Source organism: Salvelinus alpinus, chromosome 22 (genome assembly GCF_045679555.1).
Source record: "Salvelinus alpinus chromosome 22, SLU_Salpinus.1, whole genome shotgun sequence".
In the NCBI taxonomy this organism is placed as follows: Eukaryota; Metazoa; Chordata; class Actinopteri; order Salmoniformes; family Salmonidae; genus Salvelinus; species Salvelinus alpinus.
Genome location: NC_092107.1, coordinates 18,314,395 through 18,330,946, shown reverse-complemented (window position 1 = coordinate 18,330,946; position 16,552 = coordinate 18,314,395). Strand labels below are relative to the sequence as shown.

General features: G+C 47.9%; 1 protein-coding gene across 2 annotated transcripts; it reads right to left on the bottom strand.

Moving 5' to 3' along the window:
* Positions 1–2,324: 2,324 nt before the first annotated feature.
* LOC139549169 (bone morphogenetic protein 2-like) lies at positions 2,325–13,146 on the bottom strand. Of its 2 annotated transcripts, none has more exons than XM_071359329.1 (3): positions 12,533–13,146; positions 5,779–6,131; positions 2,325–5,079 (listed from the first exon to the last, which is right to left on the bottom strand). In XM_071359329.1, the coding sequence occupies exons 2-3, from the start codon at positions 6,122–6,124 to the stop codon at positions 4,007–4,009; spliced, it is 1,419 nt and encodes a 472-aa protein (XP_071215430.1). In that variant the 5' UTR covers positions 6,125–6,131; positions 12,533–13,146; the 3' UTR covers positions 2,325–4,006. The 2 variants fall into 2 exon arrangements, with proteins under 2 accessions (XP_071215430.1, XP_071215431.1); XM_071359330.1 differs by lacking the exon at positions 12,533–13,146 and adding an exon at positions 6,238–6,972.
* Positions 13,147–16,552: the final 3,406 nt, after the last annotated feature.

Sequence of the window (16,552 nt, the reverse complement as noted above, 5' to 3'; positions counted from 1 at the left end):
TAAATGTGGAAAGTCTAGGGCCGGGATTTAATCCAATCGTGGATTTTTACAATGCGGTATTTAAAGGTAATTTCAGATTGAGCCCGTACATGTGGTTTCGACAAACGTGGGAGCGTCGTCTTTAAAACGTGCGTTGCCGACAAAGTGCGCTCGGATTGAATCCCGCCGTAGGTTGGCACAGAGCGATTTCCAACATGGTAATTTGTGTGTGCTTGTGCGAGTCTGTGTGGGTGTATGAGCACGTGTGTGTGTTGGGGCAGATGTGGACAGTGGGTGGGCTGTGCAGTTGACACACAGTAAGTTGACAGACAGGAGTATAGAGGAGCTGATGGCAGTGGGGGTTATTTCCCTATGCCAGGGTGAATGGGGAAAAGCCTGTCACTTAGTAGGGTCCACCAGGGATGGGGCCTGCTCTGGGCTTACCTTGGCCCTGCCTGTGTGGCTGGTTGGATTGGCAGGTTGACGGAGAGCGTGTCAAACCTGGGTTTAACTTAATTTCCGTGAACTGCACACTCCAACATGGAGGCACCTCTGGGCCTATCCCTAGGCCCTGTTCACATGAACATTCTACTAATGCTGTAACGCAGTACTGAATGTTCCAATCTCACTTCCATCTGCATGTAACACAGACTTTGAGTTCCATAGTAAAATTCTGTTATAATCACAACTGTATTATCTGAACATTCCATACATTTGTGGCTGGAACTGCACTGGGCCTGTTGAACACGGCTCGGCTCCTGTAAAGCGGTTATCATAAACTTTTCCCTGAATGCAGCTAAAATCTGTACGTCAGAAAGAGGGCTATGTAATGTGAGAAATGTGTAATCCCCTGCCTGTCTGGGGTCCATCACAGGCACCTGGTTGTAGGTGCAGCCCCGCAGCCCTGGGTCCCTGTCTCTGTGGGTCGGGTGGGTTTCGAAGCCCCCAGGGCTGAGGGAAGGTGTTCAACAGGGTTGACTGGGTCAAGGCCACTGCTATCCAGTCTCATAGAGCCTACACACCTGACAAGATAAGCTGGCCATATCCCGTCTCCACTCCCCAGTCCTGCTCCAAACCCTGAACACAGTCATAATCCAGCATCTGGGAGAGGAGGGTGAGGGAGGGGTTACGGGGGGGGAGGGATGCGAGAAAATGGAAGGGGTGAGGTGGGTGATAAGCGAATGAGCTGGGAGGGGGAGAGAGGCGAGGGTGGGATGAGGAATGGGTCAGTGGGTGAGGGATGGGCTGGGTGGTGAGGGAAGATGTGTGAGGGAGGGATGAGTTGGGGGAAGGATAGGTTAGAGGGGAGTTAGGGAAGTTAGGGAGGATACAGACCCTCTATGGGGCAAAGGTTATCTTCCTGCCCATGCATGGGTGACTCATGCTGTGTGTATTTCATGAGATGGTTTTCGCTTCTTATCTAAACACATCTACATACAAACACATAAATGCTCTCTCGCACGCACGCAGGCAGACAGATACACGCACTTACACGCACGCACGCACACACACACACACAGGAGCCCCAGTGGCAGTGTGCTGCTGTTGACAGCTGTTGAGAGGCGATATGTAAGAAGAATCTGGACAGCTCCAGCTGTAGCCGACGAGCTCTGGACCACGTCCAGCATGCGACAGGAGGGGAGGAGGGTCGCCCCTCCCTAGGATAGAGCAACGCGGCTGTGGGTTTCACACTGTTCACCTCCCGATCCTTCACAAGAAGTGAGCCGATCCATCTGGAGGAGAGATGGGGGGGGGGGGGGTGGGGGTAGTTCCTTTCAACACACAGGAATGCGGGTTCAAGAAAGCTGTTGAGTTGGTTTGACCCCCACATTCACAATGTGAGGAATGACCCGTGGCCGAGCACACTGACTGCTGTAAGCTCAGAGGCTCAGTAGCTCTCTGGGTAACATCTGGGGATCAGAAACATATGTGGGCTGCATCACAGGCCGGGTGTGAATTGATAAGATGGTGCAGTGGTTTTGCCAGTAAGAGATCTACCCCACGTATAGCATTCTCCTCAGGCCCGTCTATCCCAGGCCTGTGTGTGTTAGTGGGACTATATAGGTACTCTTGGCCTATAGCCAAATCTGGTTTGTTCTGGGTTCTCCAAGGGAGCATTGGCTTCCTTCCTCCTTTCTAATCATGGATAATGTTAGCTCCATTGTCAATCTATGAGGCAATTTGTGATTGAAAGAGTACGACCAACGGGAGGATTTGACAGTCCCACTCTGCTCTCCCCTTGTCCTTGTGCATAGGCTCAGAGCAATATGTCCTCAGAACACTGGCAGAGGGAACAGCAACAAGGAAACGTGGTCGATTTTAAAAACTCAATCATCTGACAGAGGTGCTGCTTTGTCTCTGTTTATTACAGGTCTCGTGTCTTCAGACAATGTCAAACATTTTACAGACTGTTGTTTAAATGCTTCCATTTAAATAGAGGGAAAAGCAAACGAATGGAAAGATACTTAAAATACTCAAAAACACCTGCAAAGCCCCCGAAAGGCACTGGAAATCAACTGCTTTAACATTAGCCGTTCTTTTTTCTAAAAACATGCACTCTGCTAGAAAAGACACCTGTGGTGATGATGACATTGTGTTGTTGTTACACGATTCAGTGGATTGCAATACACAGAGCCTTGATATGTGGTATTTCTCAAGCTTATGACTGCTCCATTATGTGTAGTACACCGAAAGCCACCATAACTTGCTGTACGAAAGCTACTATAAGGACTGCAGGCTCCAGCTTTAGATGTATTACGGTACTGTAGATGTGGCTTTGTAGAGAGCAGATATCTTAAATATTTTCAAGGTAAAATACACAATATGTGGTTGCTATTTAAATACCTAATGTGACTTTTAAGTTAGATGTAATGGAATTAGATGTAATGGAATTACTTTGATGACAACAGTTTTCATAATTTTTCTTAATCTCTGCAAAGGAAATGTACAAAAAAATGTATCTTTTAAATAATAATGATGGTAGTACATTCAAACAATAGCATAATAATTCCTCCGTATTATTGTTGCGGTTTTAAATATCTCATGACGGGATGCTTGGCGCGGACAATTTGCCTGTCTGTGTGTCTGTCTGAGAAGTCCGCATCTATTCAGTCTATGAGGAGTGTCCGTCAATGTCTCTCTCTCGATGAGAGATCAGTAGCTGTCCATTGGCCCAGATATGTTAGATGAGTTAGTTTAAGGATGGTGTCACTGATGCAAAGGTTATACGTTTCCATCCCCCTCATATGGGCCACATGACAGCTTTCTCAGTACTATACGTCACTCTTGATAATATGTCCACCGTATAGATAGTATAATCTGGCACTGATATCTTTATCTCTTGCCAGTCCCCTTGGTCTTCCACTCCACTGGTCGAGTGCATCTCCTTTACAGATTGATGTTGCAATGAGGATGTGAGCGACACACTGAGCACGGAGAGACACAGACACATTACAGACACGTAGAGGGCTGGCGAGTAAGCATTGAACAAGCCCAGGGGTTCTATAGACGGAGAAGAGGTGGGGCTAATGGGAGGATTCTCTCCTTTACTCCTGGCTGTCGTTCCTCTCTTCTTCTGTCAGCAGCATCCTCTACCCCCTACTGGGATGTGGAAGACTGCTTCGTGTTCCTCTCCCTCTCTTTTCTCTCTCACTATGTGGTAGTTCTGAAGCGCTGCGCTGTGTTCTAAGGGGGCTCCTCTGTCTCTGGTTTTCCTCTCTCCCTCTCCCTATCCTCTCTTTATTTCCACTACTGACAGCTGTGGCCCTCCAACACCTATACTTCTTAGAAACCACTTGGTCCTGCTGGATTGGGTTCTACATTCCTGTCTCTTCCCTTCCTCCCTCATCTATCTCTCCTGCCCCCCGCCCCCCCCTCGCTACTAGAATTTTCATCCCTCCACCAGAAGGTCCAGGTACTCTTGTCTCACATGGTCCTGCTGGGCTGGATTCTGTCCTTGCCCTCTTTCCCTACCTCATCAGTCTCTCCTTCCCTCGCTCTCCTCCCTCCCTCTCTTTTGTGTTTCCCGTTACCGGCATCCACAGCCCTCCACCACCATGTCCTGGTAGTTTTTGAGCACCACACGGTCCTGCGGATCCAGGTAGAGCATAGCGATGGGGCTGAGGGCGGTGGGCACGCAGCAGGCCCGCGGTACGGCTCCGTTCACCGAGTTCACCAGCGTCTGCACCATGGCGTGGCTGGAGGAGTTCATGTGGTGGGTGAGCGGGAAGCGGCACTCCCCCAGGCAGAAGAAGGCGTCGTAGCCACTAGGCGCCACGATCCACTTGTTCCAGCCCACGTCTTTGAAGTCCACGTAGAGCGGGTGGCGGCGGCAGCGGGCGCGGGACAGACGCTTCAGTTTCGCCACGCGGCCACCATTGCGCTTCACCCTTCCACCCTCGTTCCAGCTGCCGCCCCAGCCAGGGCTGGCGCTCCAGTCCCTGTCCTTGTCTCTGTCCCTTTCCCGGTCCCTGCTGTTGCTCCTGCTCCTTTCTCTGGCCCGCTTCCTCTCCCTCATCCTCTGGGCAGTGTCGGAGGTTCTCCGGCCATGGGCGGCTAGTGGCTCCCCGTGCCCGTCATGGCTGTAAGTAACCAGCAGGGGTCTCTCCCGTGCCCAACTGTGCTCGTCCTGTCCCAGAGACCTGCGCACCCTCAGGTGTCCCTCTCTGCGTCCTTCCTCCCCAGTGGAGAGTGGTAGAGCATCATGGTCAGGGGGGGTGAGGAGGGTGGTGTTACCCAGAGGGGTCACCTCCAGGAGGAAGGCCAGGCTGCCGGTCCAAGCGTGGGCTCCTACGAAGAGTTCAGTGCTGAGGCTGAAGGCCTCCCAGGAGTCAGCTGGCTTGGTGCTGGGGGCCCCTGTGAGGAGCCGTGACTCCAGCAGAGTGGGCTCAGACTCAGAGTCCCCAGTGCCTCCATCGAGGAACAGGCTGACCTTGTGGGCCCCGGGGCCTAGGCTAGCCCCACCACCCCGGAAGAAACGCAGCTCGGCAGAAACCACACGTTCATCCTGGGGGATGGAGGACACGTTGAAGGAGATGGGGACCTTGTTGTTGCTCGCGGTGGTCAGCCTCTTTTCAAGGGGGAGTGAGGAGCTGGTAGACTCTGAGGAGGGAGGGAGGGAGAGAGCAAGAGAGCGAGAAAGAGAGAGAGGTTAAGATAGGTCAAAGAAGAAGGTTCAATTTGTAAAACAAAATTGATGTCCTCCACAGTTCCTTGGAGGTCTCTCTTGTAGGATTTTCTAAATCAAACATTGTAATCTCACAATGTCAAATACAATGTAAATTGACCTGTCAACCCTTAACTTTAAAGGTCAGACACATTCAGTGCCATAAACAGTTAGATAAGCTTTTCTTTGCACACACTAGCATCAGAATAGGACCTCCACTTGTTGCTGGTTAGCTTGTGACTGTTATGGAAACATCTATGTTATCAAATGGAAAATAGATGGTCTGGATTTGGAGCCTACTAACTGCCATAACAGAGTCATAACAGAGTCATAACAGAAAGAGACTGGGAATCACAGCGCTGTCGTCATCAATGCCATCTAACCCGGACTGAAACTACAAATGGAATGTGTAGAACAGTGTCCATTAAAAACGTATTGTGGAACTGATACCAAACGGTGGCAGGACAAGGTAGAACAGCTTTACAAACTATCCACAAACTGGCTCAGATTAGGAGGGCTAATCTAGGATCTGTCCATATGATCTTATTCGTTATAATCTAAAAGGCTAAACTAATCCTAGATCAGCACTCTTACTCTGAGGTGCTTTGGGGATATGGGCCTGTGTGTATTGTTACCTGTGTGGTGGAAGCTGCGTACGGTGTTGGCCTCCCGGACATGCTGGCTGGGGAATCTGAAGTGTGGATCCTGGACTAGGTGGTACTGCTGGGCGTGGAAGCGATAGAGGTCCAGTATGTACTGGGGGATGGGCGCACCTGGCCGGGGGTTGGGGTGGGACTGCAGGCCCAGGCGGCTCAGCAATAGGTTCTGGATGGTCTGGGCCAGGCTGGGCTCCAGGGGGGTGGGCGATGACGGTGACAACGACGGCACACTGCCATCGGGCTCGGTGGCAAAGCCCTGGCGACCAGACGAGGCTTGAGGTAGCAGCAGGACCATCAGGACCAAGAGTTTAGCAGGGAACATGGTGGATCTAGATGAGGGGGAGGAGAAGGTGAGGAGAGGAGTTAAGTTAGGGTTTATTTTCGGGGAGAAGAGGAAACGGAACGCTTAAGTCTGTCACAATAAACATGTATTACCTTTAATGTGGCTTGAACACAACCAGTCATGATGTTTTCATCCGATTGTCAAACAGATCACTTAAAAATGTAGGCTACCTGCACATGTTCATCCACTGACAAAATAATTCTAGCATCCAGACAGTGCACTTTGCATCTCCCATTTGACGAATGGAAAGAGACATCTGTTACAAAAGATCAAACCGTTTTATGACATTGGGCGATTGTCATTAGTACTAAACTCTTGTAGCCTGAATGAATAGATGCCGTCACACCCTGATCTGGTTCACCTGTCTTTGTGCTTGTCTCCACCCCCCTCCAGGTGTCTCCCATTAGCCACTGTGCATTCATACCTGTGTTTTCTGTTTGTCTGTTGCCAGTTCGTCTTGTCTCCTCAAGCCTACCAGCGTTTTTCACGTACTCCTGTTTTTCTCTCTAGTCCCTGTTTTCTAGTTTTCCCAGTTTTGACCATTTTCCCTGACCTGAGCCTGCCATTCTGTACCTTGTGACACTGCCCTGGATTACTGACCTCTGCCTGCCCTGACCCTGAGCCTGCCTGCCATTCTGTACCTTTTGGACTCTGCTCTGGATTACTGACCTCTTCCTGCCCTTGACCTGTCGTTTGCCTGCCCCCTGTTTTTGTAAAAAACTTTTGTTACTTTGAACTGTCTGCATCTGGGTCTTAACGCGAGGTCAACTGTCACTGGCCTTAAACCATGAGAGAGAGGTGGGGGTGTTTGTTTAATTTGGAATAAGCTTTTGATATTTTCCTATTCACCACTGTAGCAGTACAAACTTGCATTTTAAACCATTAGGAGAATGGCTCAATTAGAAACCCCCCGAAGCCCCCCCCCCCCGTAATTCACACACTGCTCGTCAGGCTATTAGGACATTATGCTGGTGCGACATCAAGAAATGTACTGCTGGAGTCCATGTGAAGTTGTTTGCCGGATACACATGGCTGTAAAAACAGCACCACTTTGTTTTCCTTCATGTTAATTTATTGCTACGTGTTGCCAAGGCCCCGTCTCCTAGGAAACTCAAGCACAAGGGGATACGAGTGATTAAGCAGAGACTATATTCAGTGTGTGTGTGTGTCTGTGTGTCTGTGTGATTTAGGAGACCTTTAATAGTAGTACTGCTAAGACCATAAATTAGCTAAAGTTAGTTTGACTTTAATGGAGAATAATAACTAGTGTAGCTACTGTACTTTATATCTCTATTGCTCTGATTTACTCTCCAGAGCGTATTTGCTGAATGGACCTATACAGTAGCTTCAACCAAATACTTGAGACCATAGTTGCTAACTGGCCTGTCTGCTGCGCGGGAAAAGGCCCAGTGCTGGAGGTCATAGCATTAATGCCCCAGCCAGCCGGGTTACCACCCCATGTCTCTGTAGTACAGGTGTTAATGATTGAGTGACTAATTAGAAACTATAGGCCTTAATGGCCTTGTGCCCTCTGGAGTCAGGAGGTCAGGGGTCAGGGTAGGGGTGTCTGACCTGTCTATTGTTCAAAGTAGGATGAAGTTGGTCCTGGACACTTAACTAGAAGGTCAGTTTGCCCTTAGCAAGAGGGTGAGCTGACCCTAGATTTGGTTCAAAGCATTCAAAGCTAGTAGGCTCGTGTAGAGACTGAGACTTGGGCTGGGCCATGACTTCTCTTCTCCCAACCTGTCTGCTTTACCATCATCCTACAACTAAAGAAATGAGAGATGTCATCATTATTCTAAGAAGAAAAGATACGTCTCAATGAATGTAAACGAAATAGAACTCAACGTCCTGCTTTTCCCTACGGACTAGAGCGAAGCTCTCAATCTTATCTTATCCCTCCCTGCCTATCGCATCACTGTACTGAGCTGAGAATTGATTAAGTCCAACATAGCAGGATAACTGAGGCGTTTATGGCACAACGAACACATAACTACGCCATAATCACAGATAATCATGCCATAGTGTCAGAGTAAGGTTTACAAGGAGGTCACAGGGTGTGTTTGTGTGTGTGCGTGTGTGTGTGTGTGAGAGAGAACAGACACAGCAATACCCTGGGAAAATAAGCTGTGAGCGTGGGACTCTGTTCACTACCCATTAACTCAGTCGGGCCCCACCCCAAGTAATGTCTCTCCACCCCATGCTTCTCCACCTGAGGCAACACTACGGGAGAATTAGAGGATGATTAGAGAGCCACAACTGTACACCCTTTCCCATGGCGTCCTATGGCTCGTCAACTAGATGAAGGATACCCCCTCCCTCCCCCCACCCCCTTAATGAAGGTTCAAAGGTTAGTTTCAGAAGTTGGGAAGGGGGGAGTCAGAGGACACCCTGCCGTACATCCATCGAGAGTACGTCCACCCATCTCCCTGTGTTTCTCCAGCTAATCTAAACTGGGAGAAAAGCTCCTAAACTTAATTTGGCCTCTTTATCTGCCATCCTCTCCGTCGACCCGCCCCCCTCTCCATTCATCCTGGACGGTAACATCCATGCGATTGCTTTCCCTTCATCCCCCGCTCTCTCCCTCCGCTGAAATGGGACTAATCAAGTCTTCCGGGGGAGGTGGTGCTCTCAGACATATTAGATGGTGTCTGACCCAGAGCAGACGGTAGCGTGACCCCAGGCACACGCAGACGAGGGATGGGCGGTAATCAGGCAGGGCGGTCTGCCCGCTGTTCCTCTGAACTCACAGACCAAAACAGACCAACATAAGTATATCTATTTCCCTCTCTCTCTTTTAGTCTCTCCTTTTCTTAGTCCCTCTTTATCTCCTTAATTTGTCTCTGCGTCCATCCCTTCCTTTCTGTTTCTGTCCCCCTCATTCTCTCTTAGTTCCTCTCCATTTCTTTCAAATCTATCCTCTGTATTTCTTCTATGGGGGGCAGAGGAAAGACAGATTTAGAAAATAGAGACAGAGTCAAAGATAGAGAAGAAGATACACAGAGTTAAAGAGAGAGAAGGGAAGATATACAGAGATATATCCCTCTTCTCTCTCTATCACCACTTGTCCTTGTCTCTCCCCCCCCCCCCCCCCCCTGTGTTCCCTGCCCCCCCCTTTCTCCCCATTCTTCTTTATCTGCATGTTTCTCTCTTTCCCAATCTCTATTTTTCTTTCTCTCCCTATCTTTATTTATCTACCCCTCTCTCTCTTGTGTTGGTCTTTTTCCTAAGCCCTCGAAATGAATGGTGTTTTTGCGGACGAGTGCTGCTGAGTGTTGCCGGGCGAGAGGGCCCAGTGTCACCGCAGTCGGCTGATTTATCCGCGGCCGCTGTCTTCGTGTTACGCCTGGTCCCTCCACTTTCCCTTCCTGTTGTTCTTCCCGTGTTTCTTTTTCCCAGATTCCTTCTCTCCCTCCCTCACTCCCTCCCTCGCTTTCTAACACACACGTACACACATAGACTCTCTGCCCATGTCATAATTACTGTACGTCTTGGAAATCTTATACTCACAAACACACTGCTGCTCATGGCCTGGATCCACAGGCTCGACACACTGTCTCCTCTTGGACTTGACCAGGATTTTGAATTGAAACCGTTTTTATAGTTTCAAAATGTCCAAATGATTGTGTTTGTTTTCCCCCCTAATTGAATATTGAAGTGATGTCACTAAGTACTGCCACTATATATAGGACCTTCCTCCCCCACCTGGGATATGGATGCCTGATGAAGACCTAAGGGTCGAAACGTTGTAAATAAATATCACCTGGGAGCATGAGCAGCAGTGTACGGCATTTCCCTCTCTGTTTTCCATGAGTTGGCCTACAACTCCAGCACCTGAGGAAAGTACCTGGATGTGCTTATGTTCCTCAGCTTTTGTACAAGCTCACAAACACACATCCCAAGAATGTTGTTTTTTCAAACTTGCTCAACCCGCATCTCTGTGGACCATTCTCAAAATCACCTGAAACCTACACCTAATGCATCCGGAATGATCCTCACTCTTCTCTATCCGTCGCTAACACGCGGCGGATCTCTCTACCGCACACACCGCTTTATGATTTGATGTATCAGGCTGAAACTAGGAGGTAAGAGTGACATCTTTCGAAGCATGACAGTTGAAATCATTAGAATAACATTCCTGGTTGCCTGCTGTGCGGTTTTATTAGTGTGTATTATAATTGATCCCAGCTGGGGGGCGATTAAGAGGTTAATGGCAGCCCAGACTCCAGCCCGCCGCGCGCCTTCCTCAACAAACCTTTATGGTAATTACTGCCCACGATGCACGGCTCCACTCGTATGCACCACGCAGGCAGAGTGCAAACACGTACATGGAAATACAAGCCAAGAGGGACAAATATGTGTGTGTATATGAATGCATATGATGGACAGAAGCCAATCGATTAGAATGTTTTCATGCATAGCGCTGCACATGCATCACACACACACACACACGTACAATCGCAAAAAAGGTCAAATGCTTGGACACACACACACACACACACGTACAATCGCAAAAAAGGTCAAATGCTTGGACACACACACACACACACACACACACACACACACACACACACACACACACACACACACACACACACACACACACACACACACACACACACACACACACACACACACACACACACACACACACACACACAAATGCAATGTCTGCTGCCAGGGTTGAGATGACACTTTCCAGCTACTGGGGAATCAACCAACACTCTCACAACATCGCTAGAAACTGCAAGGTACCTGACCGCAAGACCCTACAGAGGGTGGTGTGTACGGCCCAGTACATCACTTGGGCCGAGCTCCCTGCCATCCAGCACCTCTTTACCAGGCAGTGTCAGAGGAAGGCCCAAAAAATTGTCAAAGACTCCAGCCACCCAAGCCATAGACTGTTCTCTCTGCTACCTCATGGCAAGCAGTACCAGTCTGGAACCAACAGAACCCTGAACAGCTTCTACCCCCAAGCCATAAGACCTGCTAAAGAAATGGTTACCCGGACTACCTGCACTGACCCTTTTTTGCACTAGCTCTCGTGCACTGACTATGTTCCCACACTGGACTCTACCCACACACATACATACACCCCAACACATATAGAAGCATTTTGCTACACCAGCAGTAACATCTGCTAAATATGTGTATGTGACCAATAAAATTTGATTTGACATACACGCTACAGACGCCCACACACATATAAGACGCGCACACCTGCATACTGACGCCACACACACACACACACACACACTCTCACACTCACCATATATGCTGCTACTACTGTCTATCTATCCTGTTGCCTAGTCACTTTACCCCTACCTATATGTACATATCTACCTCAATTACCTCGTACCCCTACACATCGAATCAGTACTGGCAGCCCACTGCATATACCCATGTTATTTTTATTCGTTATTCAGTGTGTTTTATTCCTCATCTCACTATTTCGATTCTTTTTTCTTTTTTCTTATATGTTAATCTTTAACTCTGCATTGTTAAAAAAGGGCCCGTAAGTAAGCATTTCACTGTTAGTCTACACCTGTTGTCTACAAAGCGTGTGACAAATGACATTTGATTTGGAACGTTAGCTACCTGTACCCTAGGAAAGACATTTAGCCAGATTTAGACACAATTTACAGTATAGTAGTCACCACTGCCAGGACTTTCATTCCCAGGTACATTCTATGAAAGAGTCTAACTAGCACATACATCAACAGGTCACCTTTCACCTCCATCTATTTCAACCTGAACTGTAAGTCACTGGAAGCTTTCCAGCTCTTGTACATATCTTCATCTATTTCAACTAGGACATTCACAACTGTACGCCTCGGTGTTCACGCCGTTTCTCGCCGTGGTCCGCACGTTTCACTCAGAGCTATGTTCGGATGATCGGAGAGTTAAGCGACAGACACCGGGAGGCTGGGTTTTAGTTAACAGGAGGCGTGCGGAGGCAGAAGCTTTGGTGGAAACAGTGACATGCATGACACGTGACAGCAGACACATCAAATACTTCGCACGTCCTGTCGACACAGAGGTGGAAAAGACAAAAACAACACTGGTTCACATGAAAGCTGTGTTTACCATCAACACTGAGGAATAGTTCAATGCCTTTACACTCCTACAGAGCAGTAAGTTACATTAGGTCTCCTGAAAACATAATGGTCACATTATTCTTGGACCCGCGCTCATAAGCGTTTGATTGCGAGCAACACAGTATGCCAGCATCTGCGTGTATGTGAGCATGTGTTTGTTCTCCCTAGAGTGGCTAATGGTTTGAGCAGTGAAGTTCCCGTGGCCAGGCAGAGTTGGCTTGGCATACATGTATATGTGTGTGTTTGCGTGTGTTGTGAGAGAGAGTGTGTGTGTGTGCGCAATACTCACGTCCAGGCGTGGTAGGAGGTGTGCAGAGTCCATGGTTTATCCTTGAGCTCCAGTGTTACAAACCGTTGTCTCTCGCTCCCTCTCCGTTGGACAGAATGGACAAACTCTTTACCTCTCTTCCTCTCTCTTTCTTTCCCCCCTCTTTCTCTCTATCTCTGTTTGTCTCTCTTAGGTTAGCCTGTGTCTGTGTCTCCTCTGTGAGTGGGCTGTGGATGAGGATGCTGTACTCTCCATGGTTCTCCCCCTGTACTGCTGGGCTTTCCCTTCTCACTCACCCTCTCATCCTGTTGTCAGTTTCAGATAAGCGGCCTCTTAAAAAATATCCACCGGCTTTCCCCTGCCTGCCTGACCTCTTCAAACAGGCAACTCCCTCTCTCTGTCGCCGACACTTCCACCTCTGCTCAGACACAGCGAGATAGATAGACATGCAATATATCTACTGTATGGACCTGCACAAGAAAAAGAGAGTTTTCTGTAACTGGCCCCCAAAAAATGCCCTCTTGTCCTCAGTTTCCTAAATGTGTCTCCCTTCCTCTCTTTCTCTGTCTCTCATTCTCTATTTGTCTCTCCTCCCCCTTTTCCTCTCTCTCCCTCTCCCTCTCTCTTATGCTATACCGAGAGTCCAGCTGGTAAACTCAGTTTAACTCTAATTGACTTTCCTGGACATTTGGATCCTCCCTGATCGTGATGTCACTAAGTCAGACCACTCCCACTACCATCACACACACACACACACACACACACACACACACACACACACACACACACACACACACACACACACACACACACACACACACACACACACACACACACACACACACACAGTTAGAGATAAGGTCAGGGTGGACTGGCTAATTATTTTATTTTCCATTATTACTTTCACAAACTCACCCACTGATTTTCATTGACACCATTTTCATTATCAGCTAACATGCTGACATGTTCACAGACAATACAATCTCCATTATCAATTCATGAGTATGTTACTGAATAAGACCAAACATATTCTCTTACCAGACCAAGGCATGAATGGATGACTCATAGGGGAGGATAAAGTCACTACAATTTGGGGGATGTGATTGGATGGAACGAGCCAAAAAAAAAAAAGGCACATTGTAATTCTCTACTGCATTGTTCAAGCAAGGTGCAATCGTCCTTCCAGCGGCGGCCACCGAATTGGTATTCATCGGGCAGGGCTATGAGGAAACGTCTCTTTAGGATGTATCGTCTCACATATTAGATTTCATCTGGAGAATCACTTTATTTCCCGTCCCTCTGCCCCTCCCCCTCCCAAACACACACACACAACCCCAACTCCCATCAATTCACCCAGTCTGATGAATTACCCTGGGCCAGAGGGACAACACACACGCCTTCCCATCTGTGGGCTCAGACAATTTACAGGACAGTTATCTAACGTTATCTGTGTCATCTGAACAATTACACTGCAATTATTTACAGTGTATTTCACAGCAGTATTTGCTTTGATCATGATGTACAGTATTTTTCATTGTACCTATGGATTCGTGAGGACATTCTAACCAAATAGGAGGCCACTGGTGTGACCATAACATTATCCTGTCCAGTCTGTCAGTGAGTAGGCTACAGTATGGACCCTTCAGTGAGTAGGCTACAGTATGGACCCTTCAGTGAGTAGGCTACAGTATGGACCCTTCAGTGAGTAGGCTACAGTATGGACCCTTCAGTGAGTAGGCTACAGTATGGACCCTTCAGTGAGTAGGCTACAGTATGGACCCTTCAGTGAGTAGGCTACAGTATGGACCCTTCAGTGAGTAGGCTAATGTATGGACCCTTCAGTGAGTAGGCTACAGTATGGACCCTTCAGTGAGTAGGCTACAGTATGGACCCTTCAGTGAGTAGGCTACAGTATGGACCCTTCAGTGAGTAGGCTACAGTATGGACCCTTCAGTGAGTAGGCTACAGTATGGACCCTTCAGTGAGTAGGCTAATGTATGTGTAAAGGACGTCACCTTGCTTGCTTAGCGAGTACCATTTCCTCCTGATTCAGCTCTTACCGAGGCTCAAACCCAGTACCTCTGCCTTGCAAACACGTGACCACCGCCCGTAAGCGTCTTACCCAATTACGCCACCGAAAAGCTAGCTATTCGGCAGCGCAAGTGGGGATAGTTCAGGCTGAGGAGTGAGTTTCACAGACTCCCATCTGCTACATATGGACCCTTCAGTCAGAGTAGGCTACTGCAAGGACCCTTCATCACAAGAGCAGTGGTAACTCCACTTCTTCCTCCAGGTTTCCCATCCTCTGGAAAAGACGTCCGCTGTCCCACGTCCCCCTCCACATTCCGACGGGGGTGGAGGAGCTTTTAAAGTAATACCTCGCCGCTCTCTTAACAAGCCGACCGGAGTCCCCCCCCCCAACCATTTCTCAATCCTTTTCCTGTCCACTACCCTGACTGGAGTCACATCTGGAGGAGAGGGGACAGAGACGAGGGGACAGAGACGAGGGCCCTTAATCCCTCTGTACCCTTCACTTGAAGTTGTTACCTATATCATCATCATCGCGTATTTTAGCGTTCAGCACACACACTTAATGTACAAATACTGTATTGTATGAACATTGTTGTCCCTTGGTGTGTCTGAAATGGGAAAAGTCAACTAAGAAATAGACCTTACACACAAGGGCCTAATTTTGTTGTGGTTTGATTCATTGAACTTCAACACGGCTGACAACCATCCAGAGACATCGCATCCATGTTACTGCTCAATTAATCGCTGAATTAAAGATGATGGATTGTAGAGTCAGGTGGGACTGAAAAGAGCATAGCCTGGGCGTAAAATCAGGAAGTGAGGTGGGGAGAAGAGCAGTACAGCTCTATAGACGATGGCGTGATCCTTGGCCTCAGCAATAACACAGACAGCTGAACTGGTGTTCAGCTGGAGCGTAACTGCTTCTCTGGCGATAACGGGAGAATTTACGAGCCACTTTATAGCTGCGATAAAGTTCCAAATGAGTGGTCCAAACCGCACTCCTTATCTGTGCCCAACTAAACATCTGTTTGCTCAGGTAACCTCCTCATTCAACTCAGTTAGAACTGCACACACATGGTGCATGACACACGTTCTTTGACGTCACTATGTAAGTATATAAGGTAGCCAATGGTGTGCTATAAAGCCTATTATAAACTGGGTGGTTCGAGCCCTGAATGCTGATTGGCTGAAAGCCGTGGTATATCAGACCGTATACCACAAGTATGACAAAACATGTATTTTTACATGCAATAAGGCACCTAGGGGGTTTGTGGTATATGGCCAATATACCACGGATAAGGGCTGTATCCATCATGCGTCATGCATAAGAACAGCCCTTAGCCTTGGTATATTGGCCATATACCACACCTCCTTGGGCCTTATTGCTTAACTGTGCACTGGTCATTTTGTAGCAATATTGGATGAAAACATTCCATTGAAAACAGACATTTTTTACTTACAGATGTGGATCTTAATTTGATCACTCTTTTGTTGCTGAGAATTTTCCAAAACAGCAGGAAATGCAAACGTGTAGTGTATTCAAGGTTTAAAAAGGCTTCTAAAGTTTGTAATTTCCACTTTAAAAATGTCAACTCCAACAAAAAAATGTCCATTAATTATATTCCACATAATAATTCACATTTCCTGTTGCTGCAGGATTGACCTTTAAACATTTGAAGGAAAGATAATTCGAAGTGCATGCAGTTGCCATTAGAAGGTTAAGAACAAATTATACTAGTTTGGCCTCTGAAGGAATGACACTGCGAAAAAAAAAGTGGAATGGATGATTTGTGAGTGTAGCGTGCTGGGTAATACAATTTGATCTTGTCAGAGAGTGGACTGCAGTGTGAGGGACGAGGAGGAACACAGAGGAAGACTTTCATTTACAGTTCACATTATACAATTGGGTTAAGTCATGGACCACAAAACAAACACACACGCACAGACTCTCGTGCACACAAACCACACAACATATGTGTACACACACACACACACACACACACACACACA

Excerpts from the sequence above, each read along its gene's own strand:
- LOC139549169 (XM_071359329.1), bottom strand. The coding sequence starts at position 6,124 with ATGTTCCCTGCTAAACTCTTGGTCCTGATGGTCCTGCTGCTACCTCAA. Across the intron at positions 5,080-5,778 it reads ACGCAGCTTCCACCACACAG|AGTCTACCAGCTCCTCACTC; the intron begins GTAACAATACAC and ends CTCCCTCCTCAG.